This window comes from Thunnus albacares, chromosome 9, assembly GCF_914725855.1.
Source record: "Thunnus albacares chromosome 9, fThuAlb1.1, whole genome shotgun sequence".
Classification (NCBI taxonomy): Eukaryota; Metazoa; Chordata; class Actinopteri; order Scombriformes; family Scombridae; genus Thunnus; species Thunnus albacares.
In genome coordinates, this window is record NC_058114.1 from 23,968,666 (window position 1) to 23,984,430 (window position 15,765).

Here is a 15,765-nt window from a genome sequence, read left to right on the forward strand (position 1 = left end):
TATGTAGTTATATATCTATTAACATTATACTGTAAGTTATTTGTAACCATTAATTGACAAAGTATTATGTGTGGCCCGCAGACCCCCAGTGATTTTCCTATTTGGCCCAATTGCTATTGATGTTGAAAAGCCTTGCTTTATAGTAATAAAATCAGTTGTGATGAGGGAAGGATTTGTTTCTATCTTGTCTGTTTTTTCTGTTATTTTTTTTTCTAAAATATTGTTGTATTGCCTATTCATTAATTTGTTTTCAGGTTTGTACTGATGATTCAAGGGATGGATATAAAGAGCATTATTTGAGTATTGCAGGGTAGAACTACCTTAGCGTTATAGTACAGTATTCTAAATAAAATTGTAATCTATGTTATTACCTTTGTTGTAATTAATGAAATTTTATTCATTCTAACATAACCCTTGGATGGTTTGAGTGCTTATATAGAAAAACCTACACAGACAAGCAACATGGTGATTATATTTATGCTGTGGTGTTTGTATTTTCAAACGGTATGCTTTACTTTTAAAAGCGAAAGTATTTGAGTATGAGGAATAACCAAAAGGTGTTTGCAAAGGAAACACAAATGCAAATTTGGCTGGAGTTGCTAGAGCAGGGGTGTCCAAACTTTTTTTTCCTGAGGGCCACATACAGAAAAATATACAAAGGACTGGGCCACTCACTAGACGTGAGGTATACTGCCTCACTTCTAATGCACTAATGCAGGTAAATTACGTTTGATAACTGAACATGTTTGAAGAAAAAAAGCCTCCATCACAGCTCTCCATTAGTAGATTTTCATTTTATTTTTTACAAAGAGGTTGGCAGGTCATTCTCTCAGTGACAGCCTCAGATTGTTTCTTAGGGTGCTGATCCCCCTTCATTGTCCTGTATGAAGAGAGAGACAAGAAGAGAAATAGAGGATGTGGATATTGCAAGCTTATTACACAAATAAATTATTGGGCTTGTTAAAACATCAACTAACGTTTGTTAAAAAATTATCATCAACTTTAATTGACTGAATTTATTAAGTAATTGGGCTTATTAACACATGAAAACTGTGTGTATATTTTCGACTCACCTGTAATGGGAAGAATGTTGCGCTCAGTGGGAGCAGTGATGCTGCGCTTTGGTCTGAAGGAGAGCTGGCACGTCAGGAGTAAGTTTGGTGGTTGAGATGTGAAGGACATCATGGAGAAGGCTGTCGGTCATTCTGGTTCTCAATCTACTTTTGTTCAGCGTTAACAGCGAGAATGTCTGCTCACAGAGGTATGTTGAGCCGAACAGACTCATCATTCGTTTTGCGTGGCGTCTTATCAGAGGAAACTTGGCCTTTTCCAAGCTCCGGTAGAAGTCAGGTAGGGAGAGAAGCTGATGTTGATTCTTCAGAGAATCATCACACTGCATTTCGATCAGTTCTAATTGCAGACTCTCACTTCTTCTGCATCCACTGAAAACGGAGCCGCAAACAGTGTGATTTCCTTCTCAATGACAGAAAAATCTTGAAAGCGCTGAGTGAATTCTGTAATGAGAGATGTGATCACAGACACATATTCTCCCATTTTAGCAGAGAGCTTAGCATTTGGAAATGCGCATTTGATTTCAGTCAGTGTTGGGAATTGCGCTACATTAAAGTTGCGCAGTTGTGACTCGAAGAGACGGAGCTTCGCAAGGAATGCTTGAAATTCTCTGTGGTAAAGCCCTCGTGCCCGAATTATGTTGACAGTTTTCACAACCGTGTTCATCACGTCGCCAAGCTGTACTGTCTTGGCACAGAGGGCTTCTTGGTGGATGATGCAGTCCATTTTGACAGCCTCACCTCCGCTCTCCCGCACCTTGGCGCATACCAAAGTTGCCATTCCTTTGCGCTCGCCTGTCATCGCTGGAGCCCCATCCGTTGTAATTCCACACAGCTTGTCCCATTTAAGTCCAGCCTGGTCAGTTGAATCTGAGACAGCTTCAAAAATGTTCTTCCCAGTTGTTGTCCTCTTTAGACTCCGAAGATCAAGCAGTTCCTCCGTAATGTAAAAAGTATCATCCACTCCCCGCAAAAAAATGAACAACTGTGCAGTGTCCGTGGCATCTGCGCTCTCATCACACGCAATCGAGTAAAAATCAAAAGCACAAGCTTTATGTGACACTTGCTGTTTTAAGTTGTTTGACAAGTCTTCACTGTATTTCTGGACATGCTGACATTGTTGAAATCCTGCATTTTCTTCGGGCACATTATTCCCACGACTTTAGTGAGGCACTGTTAGATGAAATCACCGTCTGAGAAAGGTTTCCCGTGTAGGGCAATGAGTTGAGCTACTTCATAACTGGCTATTGTTGCATTTTCTTGAGCTTTGTTAGCACGAAAAAAAAAACTGTTGCTGCGTTAGCAGGCTAGCTCTTCCCACTCAGCGCCAGTGTAGGACGTGAAGGTCTGATGTTTCGTTTCATAATTCCTTCGTACATTGTACTCTTTCATCACGGCAACACTCTCATTACAAATCAAACAAACACACTTCCCCTTGTTTTCTACGAAAAAATATTCATTTTTCCACCGAGTCTGAAATTTTCTGCACTCGCTAGCAATCTTGAGTGTAGACCATGGATGTATTAAATGGAAACTTTGCTGATTTTCAACCAGCACTGTATCCTTACAGTATGGGTAGTATATGGAAATGAATAATGTTTAACCTCCTTCCATGTTGCCTGCACCCAGAGTTCCCCTCTCAAAGGTGGGTCTCCCAAAACACTCCATCTAGCAAAAAAAAAAAAAAAAAAAGCAGACACTAAAATATCATTCTACTAAATACTTTAAAATATCATCATATTTGGAAGAAAACTTGTTTCATGATACAAGGCTGAATATCGCACTGTGGAATCAGAGACAACAGAGTGTGGATGTACAAAACCCCCTGTTGCTGCTACAACTTGGGCTCACCCGTGACATCACAGACAATAGGGGGCAGGGAATACGGACTAGATCCGCAAAGAAAACATCCGCACATGTTCAGTCCAGTTGTGTACTGAGTTCTTTCCTCCATTTATGGACTTACTGTTCACTTTGTTTGTGGACATGTGTGTGCGTTTATGAGCATGTAAACTGCATTCTGTTCTGTGACACTCTGTGATTGAAAGAGGGTAATGTTAGCAAGAGCAGGTGGATGATGCCATGATATGTAGCTTCATGGGTTTGTGCTAGTTCAGGAGGATACAAGGCAGTATTCAGCATTTGTACAGACTAATCAAGGAAATAATTCATGTGTTATGTTGATAAATATGTTTAATCTGTTGTACATGTGGCAACGTTCATATCTCGTAGCTTTGCGTACACAAGGTTGAAGAAGCATCTGGCTACCCTATATTGTTATAAGCCGTTAGTTCATTCTTATTGATATGTTAATTTATGTTATCGTTACTGCTCTATGTGTCATACTAGCCTGAACATTGTGATACTACTTACATCTACTACTTATTATCTACTTATTTATATATAATAATAATAAAAATAATAATATGGCATTTAACACCATTTATTACCATTGATTGTGTAGTGGACGGTTCAACTGGTACGTGTCATCCTAGTGTGTTTGGCCACTAGAGGGCATTATTGCTTCATTTTGGATTATCCAGCATATGTACTCTATGCCCTCATGTACATAAAGGGAAGCAGTTTCCTGGAGATTATCATTCATTATATTTTTTCCATTGTTTATTTCAGATATACCACACATTGTACATGATGATGATATTCCACAAACAACCCTTCAGTAAGGTATTCTGGCAGTGAGAATGAACACAATCTGTGGAAGCTCTTTCTTCATCGAATAAATTGCCTAAGCCTTCTGACAGAGGCCAGGAATATCAGGTTGTAGCACACCAGTGACTATCGCACACAGTGTCCCCTACAGTGGAGGAGGAAGCAACCACAGGAACAACGTTATAGCTACAGCCTGACGTCAGCTGCTGAGGTTCTCTGTGATAACACTAACACAAACAAAGAAATAGCTTTACAATATAATTTCAGAACAGGGATATGGTGCTAATATTACAACTTATGAAGACGAATATAATGCAGCTGCACTAAAGCTGTGTAATAGTGCTACACAATAGACTTTGCATATTTGTCAGAAATTTTCACATACAGCACAAAGTTTGTTATAGTACTTTGTCACCATTGAAAAGCACAGTGGGTTCCCTTTAAAAAGCCTTCACTGGTATCTTTGTCTCAGTGTTTTCATTGTGAAATTAACCTAAAATACCGTTGCAGATGACTTGTGACCGTTAGTTAATGTTCACAAGTCTGGATGCTAGATGACCTGGCTCGGTCATCACCGGGTCATCGATTTGAGCAAGTTATGGCAAATATACACAGTTAATTCTATTGCATGTTTAACTACTAAGTATACAATGTCAATCATGCTTAAACAAAAGCATCAGGTACCATCCACTGCAATACTGCCCTCTCATACTCCAGTTGCTCAATTTCTAGTTTGAGCTTTTTAATCTCCAACTGTTTTTTAATGTCCAGCTCCAGGTTCCGTTTATAGAGGGACTTCACATTGTCTGCTCGAACCTGTAAAAATAGTTTTAGTTGATAGGACACTGAGGTGTTCATCAAGCAACAGAGATGACTGGGATAGACTTTTCAGTCATGTTGATGTTGTACTGGGTTCATGATTCACTTAGCGTGGTGCATTCTTGGTAAGGCTCACTTTATAAGATGGACACAGGACTACTAGAAATTAAAAAAGCCTTACCATTTTCATTGTTGAGGGCCTAGAGGTGGAGGCCACAGGCTGAGGGAAGTATTGCACACCTGAAGCAGTTAAGCCTATGTGCAGACTACCACAAGCCTTTCATTGATACATCAGGCATACTTGGGTCCACAATTTCACCATATGATGAAGATAAATTTACTCCCAAAGCCATTCCTGACTACACAGGATGACAATGTTTGAGGAGCGAGTCCATTTAAGATGGCTTATTGGAATGCACTGATCAAGTGATGAAGATAAATTTACTCCCAAAGCCATCCCTGACTACACAGACAGTGGTTCCTAATCATTGATCTCCACCTGAATGATGGTTTAAGAGAACTGCATAAAGTGGATTCAACACATCAGCAGACATTGATAAGAGTACATAATGGCTTGCTTTGTGTGTGGCTCAACAAGGGTGTGTGCTGACAGCTTGCGCAAAACCATAGTATCTCCTTTAACTGCAAATTAGATAAAGACTTTCTTTCCTTTCCGCTCTGTCATCTCCTTTAGGATGACAATGTTTTAGGAGCAAGTCCATTTAAGATGGCTTATTGAGATGCATTGATCAAGTGAAAGAGCTGTGGTGAGCCACATTAGTGCAACTCCAGTTTTTTTATTCAATGAAATATGTCCATTTAAAGAAACCATGCACTGTGAATTTCATCTGATGTCACATTTGGAAATAGTAATGATAATCAAAGTGTATTGAGGCAGTGGTGCATTTGAGATGTGAAGCAGTTTTATTTTCTGAGATATGGACTTACATCTGGTTGAATAGCCATCGTTTCTGTTGCAGTAAGGGGCAAAACTAGCAATACTGTGGCTCAATAAGTGGAGTAATAAATAATTATGTTCTTGTATTACTATTGCGGTGACACTTTACTTCAAGTCCCCATATTTAGCATTTATAAACATTATATAAACGAATGATGAATGGTTTATAACACACTATAATGTAGTTTTAAGCAGATATAAGTGTGTATTAATGTATTTGTCAACAAGTATAACTCCTCCTGTGAGCACCCATAACTGGATCTTGGTATGTAAACAGAAAATTAATGACAAAGTCAAACAGCGAACAAAAGACATTTGAGTTGCATTTCAGCATCACTCCTGTCCCTCCTTAAGATACAACTTTGAAATTTTCCCAGATATGATAGTTTGGTGAGCTATTAGGTTAATGATATTTAACATAAGTGAGCTTCCTAGTTGTATACAATTAATTAAAAATGTCTACATTTGGAGGAGTAATAAAACAAAGTAGTCTTATTTAATGCCGAAACAGTCAGTTCACAAGGAGGCAGTGTTGTCTTTTTTGTTGATTTAATTCATGCTCAATAAGCAAAGTGCACAGAAATACTGAGAGAACATGCAGAGAAAGCAAAAGTTTGTTTAGTACAAAACAAACTAAAATGAGTCTGTTTTCATTTAATCTAGTCTAAAAGAAGATGCACAGAGCATTATTGTATTTCTTACATGCAACATTGTATTAAAGAGACAGGACATACTATATTTAAATATCAATAGATATGACGTCTCTAAAACATCATTGAGTGTACACTTAAATGTCTGCTTTAAACTGTAGCAATACCTGGAATTTGCCTGGAATATCCTACATTTCATTGACAAAACATTTTTGTAGCCTCTGTAGCAGAAAAACCGCTGTGCCTTAAAAAAGCCAAAACATGTCACATAAACTGACCAAATCATTTTTTTTTTTTCAGAGTTTTGGTTCAATTTGCCTAAAGAAAATTTCATTGATTTAGAAACAGATATGATTTAGAAACATTGAAGTAAAGTATATTTTGAATTTTTAAATCTGTGCAAAGCATATTTGGCAGTGTCATTGCTATGCAGCCAGTGATAACAGCAACTTAAATATCAATTTTGAAATTCTCCAGTGTTATACAATTTAAATGAAGTAGTCTATTTTAAATTCAAATTGGATTTGGTCAATTGAATGTGACATGTATTAGAGCTTTCCATTATATTTCATGAATGAATTGATTCAGCAGCCATCGTGAGGAATCTTGGCATAATGGTAGATTTTTGGGCCACCTCCATGTGGACTGAAGGCGGAGGACACCACCCCGTATGCCTTTCCATCTTCACAGACCAGTGGACCACCAGAGTCTCCCTGGAAGTACATATACAGGATGCAGTGATTCCTCAACACCAGTGAATCAAGTATCATTGTTGACCAACGTTTGTTTGTCCATGTTATGTTATAAATGTTATAAACGTACGTACCAAACCCGGTCCAATGTCTCCCTGAGAGCAGTATGAGTTTTTGGTAACACACTGCTCTTCATCACTTAGTGTTACATTGGCTTCCATGAGTCCATGAGACATATGTCCTTTGTTGATGCCTGTTGTGCCCCAGCCGGAGACTATACATGATTTTGGCAGAGAGCCGTCACCTGGACCTGCGAGACCAATGGGTTTCACAGTTTTGCTGAAATGTGCCTTGGAGCTCAACTTGTGGAACAGGGAGAAATAAAAACAAAAAACAAAACAAGTATGAAGGTAAAATATCAATTCAGATTTCTCCAATACTTACATTTATCTGTTACTAACACATTATCTGATTATTTATTGTTCAGGGATTTGCATGCATTATTTAAGTTCTCTTTTTGATAAATGCATTCAATAGAGCATTTGCAAATAATCACAAACAAAAATTTAAAATTCCAAAAATAAACAAAAATAACATTTTTGCTATAAATTGCAATAATTTTAAAGGCATTAATCTATGTTTTACCTTGAGTAACATTATGTCATTTGTCAAGTCAGTTGCATCGTAGTCCTTATGTGGAAATGCTTGGTCCACAGGTATCTCCTGTATCCCATTAGTTTTTTGTCCGTAAATGTGAACTCCTAGTAAGACTGTGTAGGACCTGAAATGACATGAAATTAAATGCAAAACATGATCTAAGAATAAACTGTTTTTTTTCTGTGTAGGATTTGCATTCACAATATGAAAATATTAAGAGACTTAAATTTATGTTGTATTCACAAAGCCATCACAGAGCATATTTACTACATAGATATCATGTATTGCTGTAGTCTTAATACATGTGGGGACAAATAAGAGAGTCTTGGTTTTTGGGATGAGGAATTCTATCAGGGGACCAAGAATTCCTAGAATCATCCGTGTCAGTAGGTAAACATAAAGTTTGTTCAACTTACTTGGCTTGACATTGGGCTGCAGTCATCACAAAATCCTCATTTAGAAGAAAGCCACCACAGTGTTTTGTTTTACCACTTGGCGTCTTCCCCTCCAAAAGCACCATGTAGGGCCTGCTATGTGGCACAGCCTCATGACCTCCAATAATAGTTTCCACTGTATGAATTAGGAGAGGAAAATAAATAAATGAATATAAACATATATATACATGCTACTATAATGCCACTATAATACCCTGTATGTACATTATAAAATGCCATAAAAACTATGCTTAACTTACCTTGATCATCAAGAGTCAGCGCAAGTATCAGTATAATAAGTTTACACTGGATATTCATGGTGAGATCACAGTCCACTTGAGCTACTGAAGATCAATGGCACACATCACCGACAATTTCAGTCTTTAAATGCTCTGCTGTATTAGAGAAAGAAGGAAGCGTTTGTGTAGTGTGCATATGCAAACAATGTGGTTTTGAGGAGGAGGCCCTTATCACAAAGGTTAGATTTTCAAGGAACAAGTCAAAAGTCTTTATTCAGTGTTTGATAAATTACATATGGTGTGTGTGGTTTATTAATGACTCTGATGTGACACACAGTCTTGCAGATTTACTGAAGATCTATTAGCATTTCATGCTCAGTGCTATGGCTCTCTTAGAGATCACACAGCCCCAAAGGAGACATTATTCTAATGTTATCATGTCATAAGACAGTGCGTAAACAAGCAGTGGTTTGAAAGTGTTGTTCGTGAAACTTATAGTAACATGAAATTAGACCTTTTAGCTGCCAAAAGAAAGGAAAAACTCATAAGAGATCAATTGACACACTCAATTTTTATTACTGTATTTAAATTATTGCACATTACGGTAAAGTAATATTTTGATCAGTCTTTAAGGTTTTGAAATAAAATGATTCCCCACCAAATTCTGAATCCTGAATTGTGAGACAGGCAACAGTTAGTAAGTAACATTTCTGTAGTCTTTTACTGTGCCAACCACTGTTAGACCTTTTTCCTGAACATAAGCCACTGGCGTCCTCTTCATGCCCCTGTTCCTTTACAGTAATAAAATCAGTTGTGATGAGGGAAGGATTTGTTTCTATTTTGTCTGTTTTTTCTGTTTTGTTTTTTCTTTTTTTCTGAACTATTGTTGTATTGCCTATTCATTCATGTGTTTTCAAGTTTGTACTGATGATTTAAGGTATGGATATAAAGACAGCATTATTTGAGAATTGCAGGGTAGAACTACTTAGCTTTAGCGTTATAGTACAGTATTCTAAATAAAATTTTAATCTATGTTATTACCCTTGTTGTAATTAATGAAATCTTATTCATTCTAACATAACCCTTGGATGGTTTGAGTGCTTATATAGAAAAATATACAAGGACAAGCAACACAGTGCTTAGATTTATGCTATAATGTTTGTATTTTCAAACAGTATGCTTTGCTTTTAAAAGAGAAAGTATTTGAGTATGAGGAATAACCAACAGGTTTTTGCAAAGGAAACACAAATTCAAGTTTGGCTGGAGTTGCTAGAGTGTAGACCATGGATGTATTAAAGGGAAACTTTGCTGATTTTCAACCAGCACTGTATCGTTACAGTATGGGTAGTATATGGAAATGAATAATGTTTAACCTCCCTCCATGTTGCCTGCACCCAGAGTTCCCCTCTCAAAGGTGGGTCTCCCAAAACACTCCATCTAGCAATAGGGAAAAGCAGACACTAAAATATCATTCTACTAAATACTTTAAAATATCATCATATTTGGAAGAAAACTACTTTCATGATACAAGGCTGAATATCGCGCTGTGGAATCAGAAACAACAGAGTGTGGAGGAGGAAGCAACCACAGGAACGACGTTATAGCTGCAGCCTGACGTCAGCTGCTGATTTTCTCTGTGATAACACTAACACTGTCACAAACAAAGAAATAGCTTTACAATATAATGTCAGAACAGAGATACGGTGCTAATATTGCAACTTATGAGGCCGAATATAATGCAGCTACACTAAGTCTTTGTAATAGTGCTGCACAGTAGACTTTGCATATTTGTCAGAAATATTCACATAAAACACAAAATTTGTTACAGTACTTTGTCACCATTAATAAACAAAATGGGTTCGCTTTAAAAAGCCGTCACTGGTAACTTTGTCTCAGTGTTTCATTGTGAAATTAAACTAAAATGCTGTTGCAGATGACTTGTGACCACCAATTAATGTTCACAAGTCTGGATGCTAGATGGCCTGGCTCGGTCGTCACCGGGTCATCGGTTTGAGCAAGTTATGGCAAATATACACAGTTAATTGTATTGCTTGTTTAACTGTGACACTGATCAAGTAATTTCCTCTCCTTTTATTAACACAACATTTTAAAGGACTTCTACTGGGGGACAGAGGATACGCATGTACACGATACTTGATGACCCCTTATCCTGACCCACAGACAGCACTACAAAGGTGTTTTAATGTGGCTCTCTGTAAATGCAGGGTCATCAAGTCCCGTTTCAACTGCCTCCGTGGCCTGAGGGTCTCTCCCAAGCAGGCTTGCCAAATAACATCAGCATGTGCGCTATTCCATAACATTGCCACTATAAGGAAAGAGAGAGCCATTAATGGCACCCGACGTTGTGGACCCCATCGCCCTCGATCACTCCACTGGTACAGCCATCAGACAGGCCATCACTAAACAATGTAACAACAACAACAAAAACAACAAAAAAGAATAAACCAATCACTTATTTATTCATTAAAATGTCTGCCTTTGCTGGGAAAAGAAAAAAAGTCAAAGCATACAATGTCAATCGTGCTTAAACAAAAACATTTTCAGGTACCATCCACTGCAATACTGCCTTCTCATACTCCAGTTGCTCAATTTCTAGTTTGAGCTTTTTAATCTCCAACTCTTTTTTAATGTCCAGCTCCAGGTTCTGTTTATAGAGGGACTTCACATTGTCTGCTTGAACCTGTAAAAATAGTTTTAGTTGATAGGACACTGAGGTGTTCATCAAGCAACAGAGATGACTGGGATAGACTTTTCAGTCATGTTGATGTTGTACTGGGTTCATGATTCACTTAGCGTGGTGCATTCTTGGTAAGGCTCACTTTATAAGATGGACACAGGACTACTAGAAATTAAAAAAGCCTTACCATTTTCATTGTTGAGGGCCTAGAGGTGGAGGCCACAGGCTGAGGGGAGTGTTGCACACCTGAAGCAGTTAAGCCTATGTGCAGACTAACACAAGCCTTTCATTGATACATCAGGCATACTTGGGTCCACAATTTCACCATATGATGAAGATAAATTTACTCTCAAAGCCATCCCTGACTACACAGACAGTGGTTCCTAATCATTGATCTCCACCTGAATGATGGTTTAAGAGAACTGCATAAAGTGGATTCAACACATCAGCAGACATTGATAAGAGTACATAATGGCTTGCTTTGTGTGTGGCTCAACAAGGGTGTGTGCTGACAGCTCGCGCAAAACCATAGTATCTCCTTTAACTGCAAATTAGATAAAGACTTTCTTTCCTTTCCACTCTGTCATCTCCTTTAGGATGACAATGTTTTAGGAGCGAGTCCATTTAAGATGGCTTATTGGGATGCACTGATCAAGTGAAAGAGCTTTGGTGAGCCACATTAGTGCAACTCCAGCTTTTTTATTCAATGAAATATGTCCATTTAAAGAAACCATGCACTTTGACTTTTCATCTGATGTCACATTTGGAAATAGTAATGATAATCAAAGTGTATTGAGGCAGTGGTGCATTTGAGATGTGAAGCAGGTTTATTTTCTGAGATATGGACTTACACCTGGTTGAATAGCCATCGTTTCTGTTGCAGTAAGGGGCAAAACTAGGAATACTGTGGCTCAATAAGTGGAGTAATAAATAATTATGTTCTTGTATTACTATTGCAGCGACACTTTACTTCAAGTCCCCATATTTAGCATTTATAAACAATATATAAACGAATGATAAATGGTTTATAACACACCATAATGTAGTTTTAAGCAGATATAAGTGTGTATTAATGTATTTATCAAGAAGTATAACTCCTCCTGTGAGCACCCATAACTTTATCTTGGTATGTAAACAGAAAATTAATGACAAAGTCAAACAGCGAACAAAAGACATTTGAGTTGCATTTCAGCATCACTCCTGTCACTCCTTAAGATACAACTTTGAAATTTTCCCAGATATGATAGTTTGGTGAGCTATTAGGTTAATGATATTTAACATAAGTGAGCTTCCTAGTTGTATACAATTAATTAAAAATGTCTACATTTGGAGGAGTAATAAAACAAAGTAGTCTTATTTAATGCCGAAACAGTCAGTTCACAAGGAGGCAGTGTTGTCTTTTTTGTTGATTTAATTCATGCTCAATAAGCAAAGTGCACAGAAATACTGAGAGAACATGCAGAGAAAGCAAAAGTTTGTTTAGTACAAAACAAACAAAAATGAGTCTGTTTTCATTTAATCTAGTCTAAAAGAAGATGCACAGAGCATTAATGTATTTCTTACATGCAACATTGTATTTAAGAGACAGGACATACTATGTTTAAATATCGATAGATATGACGTCTCTAAAACAGCATTGAGTGTACACTTAAATGCCTGGTTTAAACTGTAGCAATACCTGGAATTTGCCTGGAATATCCTACATTTCATTGACAAAACATTTTTGTAGCCTCTGTAGCAGAAAAACCGCTGTGCCTTAAAAAAGCCAAAACATGTCACATAAACTGACCAAATCATATTTATCTTTTTTCAGAGTTTTGGTTCAACTTGCCTAAAGAAAATTTCATTGATTTAGAAACAGATATGATTTAGAAACATCGAAGTAAAGTATATTTTGAATTTTTAAATCTGTGCAAAGCATATTTGGCAGTGTCATTGCTATGCAGCCAGTGATAACAGCAACTTAAATATCAATTTTGAAATTCTCCAGTGTTATACAATTTAAATAAAGTAGTCTATTGTAAATTCAAATTGGATCGGTCAATTGAATGTAACATGTATGGCGGTTTCCATTATATTTCATGACTGAATCGATCCAGTGTCTATAGTCAGGAATCTTGGCATAATGGTACATTTTTGGGCCACCTCCATGTGGACTGAAGGCGGACGACGCCACCCCGTATACCTTTCCATCTTCACAGACCAGTGGACCACCAGCGTCTCCCTGGTAGTACATATACAGGATGCAGTGATTCCTCAACACCAGTGAATTAAGTATCATTGTTGACCAACGTTTGTTCGTCCATGTTATGTTATAAATGTTATAAATGTACGTACCCCACCCAGTCCAATGTCTCCCTGAGAGCAGTATGAGTTTTTGGTAACACACTGCTCTTCATCACTTAGTGTTACATTGGCTTCCATGAGACTATGAGACAAATGTCCTGTGTTGATGCCTGTTGTGCCCCAGCCGGAGACTATACATGATTTTGGCAGAGAGCCGTCACCTTGACCTGCGAGACCAATGGGTTTCACAGTTTTGCTGAAATGTGCCTTGGAGCTCAACTTGCGGAACAGGGAGAAATTAAAAAACAAAAAACAAAACAAGTATGAAGGTAAAATATCAATTCAGATTTCTCCAATACTTACATTTATCTGTTACTCACACATTATCTGATTATTTATTGTTCAGGGATGTGCATACATTATTTAAGTTCTTTTTTTGATAAATGCATTCAATAGAGCATTTGCAAATAATCACAAACAAAAATTTAAAATTCCAAAAATAAACAAAAATAACATTTTTGCTATAAATTGCAATAATTTTAAAGGCATTAATCTATGTTTTACCTTGAGTAACATTATGTCATTTGTCAAGTCAGTTGCATCGTAGTCCTCATGTGGAAATGCTTGGTCCACAGGTATCTCCTGTATCCCATTAGTTTTTTGTCCGTAAATGTGAACTCCTAGTGAGACTGTGTAGGACCTGAAATGACATGAAATTAAATGCAAAACATGATCTAAGAATAAACTAGTTTTTTTTCTGTGTAGGCTTTGCATTCACAATATGAAAATATTAAGAGACTTAAATTTATGTTGTATTCACAAAGCCATCACAGAGCACATTTACTACATAGATATCATGTATTGTTGCAGTCTTAATACATGTGGGGACAAATAAGAGAGTCTTGTTTTTTATTGATGAGGAATTCTATCAGGGGACCCAGAATTCCTAGAATCATCCGTGTCAGTAGGTAAACATAAAGTTTGTTCAACTTACTTGGCTTGACAGTGGGCTGTAGTCATCACAAAATCCTCATTTAGAAGAAAGCCACCACAGTGTTTTGTTTTACCACGTGGCGTCTTCATCTCCAAAAGCACTATGTAGGGCCTACTATGTGCCACAGCCTCATGACCTCCAATAATAGTTTCCACTGTATGAATTAGGAGAGGAAAATAAATAAATGAATATAAACATATATATACATGTTACTATAATGCTACTATAATACCCTGTATGTACATTATAAAATGCCATAAAAACTATGCTTAACTTACCTTGATCATCAAGAGTCAGCGCAAGTATCAGTATAACAAGTTTACACTGGATATTCATGGTGAGATCACAGTCCACTTGAGCTACTGAAGAGCAATGGCACACATCACCGACAATTTCAGTCTTTAAATGCTCTGCTGTATTAGAGAAAGAAGGAAGCGTTTGTGTAGTGTGCATATGCAAACAATGTGGTTTTGAGGAGGAGGCCCTCATCACAAAGGTTAGATTTTCAAGGAACAAGTCAAAAGTCTGTATTCAGTGTTTAATAAATTACATATGGTGTGTGTGGTTTATTAATGACTCTGATGTGACACACAGTCTTGCAGATTTACTGAAGATCTATTAGCATTTCATGCTCAGTGCTATGGCTCTCTTAGAGATCACACAGCCCCAAAGGAAACATTATTCTAATGTTATCATGTCATAAGACAGTGCGTAAACAAGCAGTGGTTTGAAAGTGTTGTTCGTGAAACTTATAGTAACATGAAATTAGACCTCTTAGCTGCCAAAAGAAAGGAAAAACTCATAAGAGATCAATTGACACACTCAATTTTTATTACTGTATTTAAATTATTGTACATTACGGTAAAGTAATATTTTGATCAGTCTTTAAGGTTTTGAAATAAAATGATTCCCCACCAAATCCTGACGCCTGAATTGTGAGACAGGCAACAGTTAGTAAGTAAAATTTCTGTAGTCTTTTACTGTGCCAACCACTGTTAGACCTTTATCCTGAACATAAGCCACTGGCGTCCTCTTCATGCCCCTGTTCCTTCACAGTAATAAAATCAGTTGTGATGAGGGAAGGATTTGTTTCTATTTTGTCTGTTTTTTCTGTTTTGTTTTTTCTTTTTTTCTGAACTATTGTTGTATTGCCTATTCATTCATGTGTTTTCAAGTTTGTACTGATGATTTAAGGTATGGATATAAAGACAGCATTATTTGAGTATTGCAGGGTAGAACTACTTAGCTTTAGCGTTATAGTACAGTATTCTAAATAAAATTGTAATCTATGTTATTACCCTTGTTGTAATTAATGAAATCTTATTCATTCTAACATAACCCTTGGATGGTTTGAGTGCCTATATAGAAAAACATACACAGACAAGCAACACAGTGCTTAGATTTATGCTATAATGTTTGTATTTTCAAACAGTATACTTTGCTTTTAAAAGAGAAAGTATTTGAGTATTTGAGTCGAGGAATAACCAACAGGTTTTTGCAAAGGAAACACAAATGCAAGTTTGGCTGGAGTTGCTAGAGTGTAGACCATGGATGTATTAAAGGGAAACTTTGCTGATTTTCAACCAGCACTGTATCCT

At 37.1% G+C, this 15,765-nt stretch overlaps 2 protein-coding genes and 1 long non-coding RNA gene across 3 annotated transcripts; all 3 read right to left on the minus strand.

The window, feature by feature from the left end:
* Positions 1-806: 806 nt before the first annotated feature.
* On the minus strand, positions 807-3,090 carry LOC122988373. Its single transcript, XR_006404784.1, has 2 exons — positions 1,074-3,090; positions 807-880 (listed from the first exon to the last, which is right to left on the minus strand). It is a non-coding gene; the product is annotated as an uncharacterized LOC122988373 (long non-coding RNA).
* A 2,959-nt stretch (positions 3,091-6,049) lies between these two features.
* On the minus strand, positions 6,050-8,515 carry LOC122988370 (granzyme E-like). The gene is made up of 5 exons (XM_044360622.1): positions 8,211-8,515; positions 7,933-8,086; positions 7,505-7,640; positions 6,994-7,221; positions 6,050-6,880 (listed from the first exon to the last, which is right to left on the minus strand). The coding sequence occupies exons 1-5, from the start codon at positions 8,266-8,268 to the stop codon at positions 6,752-6,754; spliced, it is 705 nt and encodes a 234-aa protein (XP_044216557.1). The 5' UTR covers positions 8,269-8,515; the 3' UTR covers positions 6,050-6,751.
* Positions 8,516-12,280: 3,765 nt separating this feature from the next.
* Positions 12,281-14,907, minus strand: LOC122988364 (granzyme E-like). The gene is made up of 5 exons (XM_044360616.1): positions 14,446-14,907; positions 14,168-14,321; positions 13,738-13,873; positions 13,225-13,452; positions 12,281-13,111 (listed from the first exon to the last, which is right to left on the minus strand). The coding sequence occupies exons 1-5, from the start codon at positions 14,654-14,656 to the stop codon at positions 12,914-12,916; spliced, it is 927 nt and encodes a 308-aa protein (XP_044216551.1). The 5' UTR covers positions 14,657-14,907; the 3' UTR covers positions 12,281-12,913.
* Between the last annotated feature and the right edge of the window lie 858 nt (positions 14,908-15,765).

Excerpts from the sequence above, each read along its gene's own strand:
- LOC122988370 (XM_044360622.1), bottom strand. The coding sequence starts at position 8,268 with ATGAATATCCAGTGTAAACTTATTATACTGATACTTGCGCTGACTCTT. Across the intron at positions 8,087-8,210 it reads GCTGACTCTTGATGATCAAG|TGGAAACTATTATTGGAGGT; the intron begins GTAAGTTAAGCA and ends TAATTCATACAG. Across the intron at positions 6,881-6,993 it reads GAGACATTGGACCGGGTTTG|GGAGACTCTGGTGGTCCACT; the intron begins GTACGTACGTTT and ends ATGTACTTCCAG.
- LOC122988364 (XM_044360616.1), bottom strand. The coding sequence starts at position 14,656 with ATGAGGGCCTCCTCCTCAAAACCACATTGTTTGCATATGCACACTACA. Across the intron at positions 14,322-14,445 it reads GCTGACTCTTGATGATCAAG|TGGAAACTATTATTGGAGGT; the intron begins GTAAGTTAAGCA and ends TAATTCATACAG. Across the intron at positions 13,874-14,167 it reads ACAGCCCACTGTCAAGCCAA|GTCCTACACAGTCTCACTAG; the intron begins GTAAGTTGAACA and ends ATGTCATTTCAG.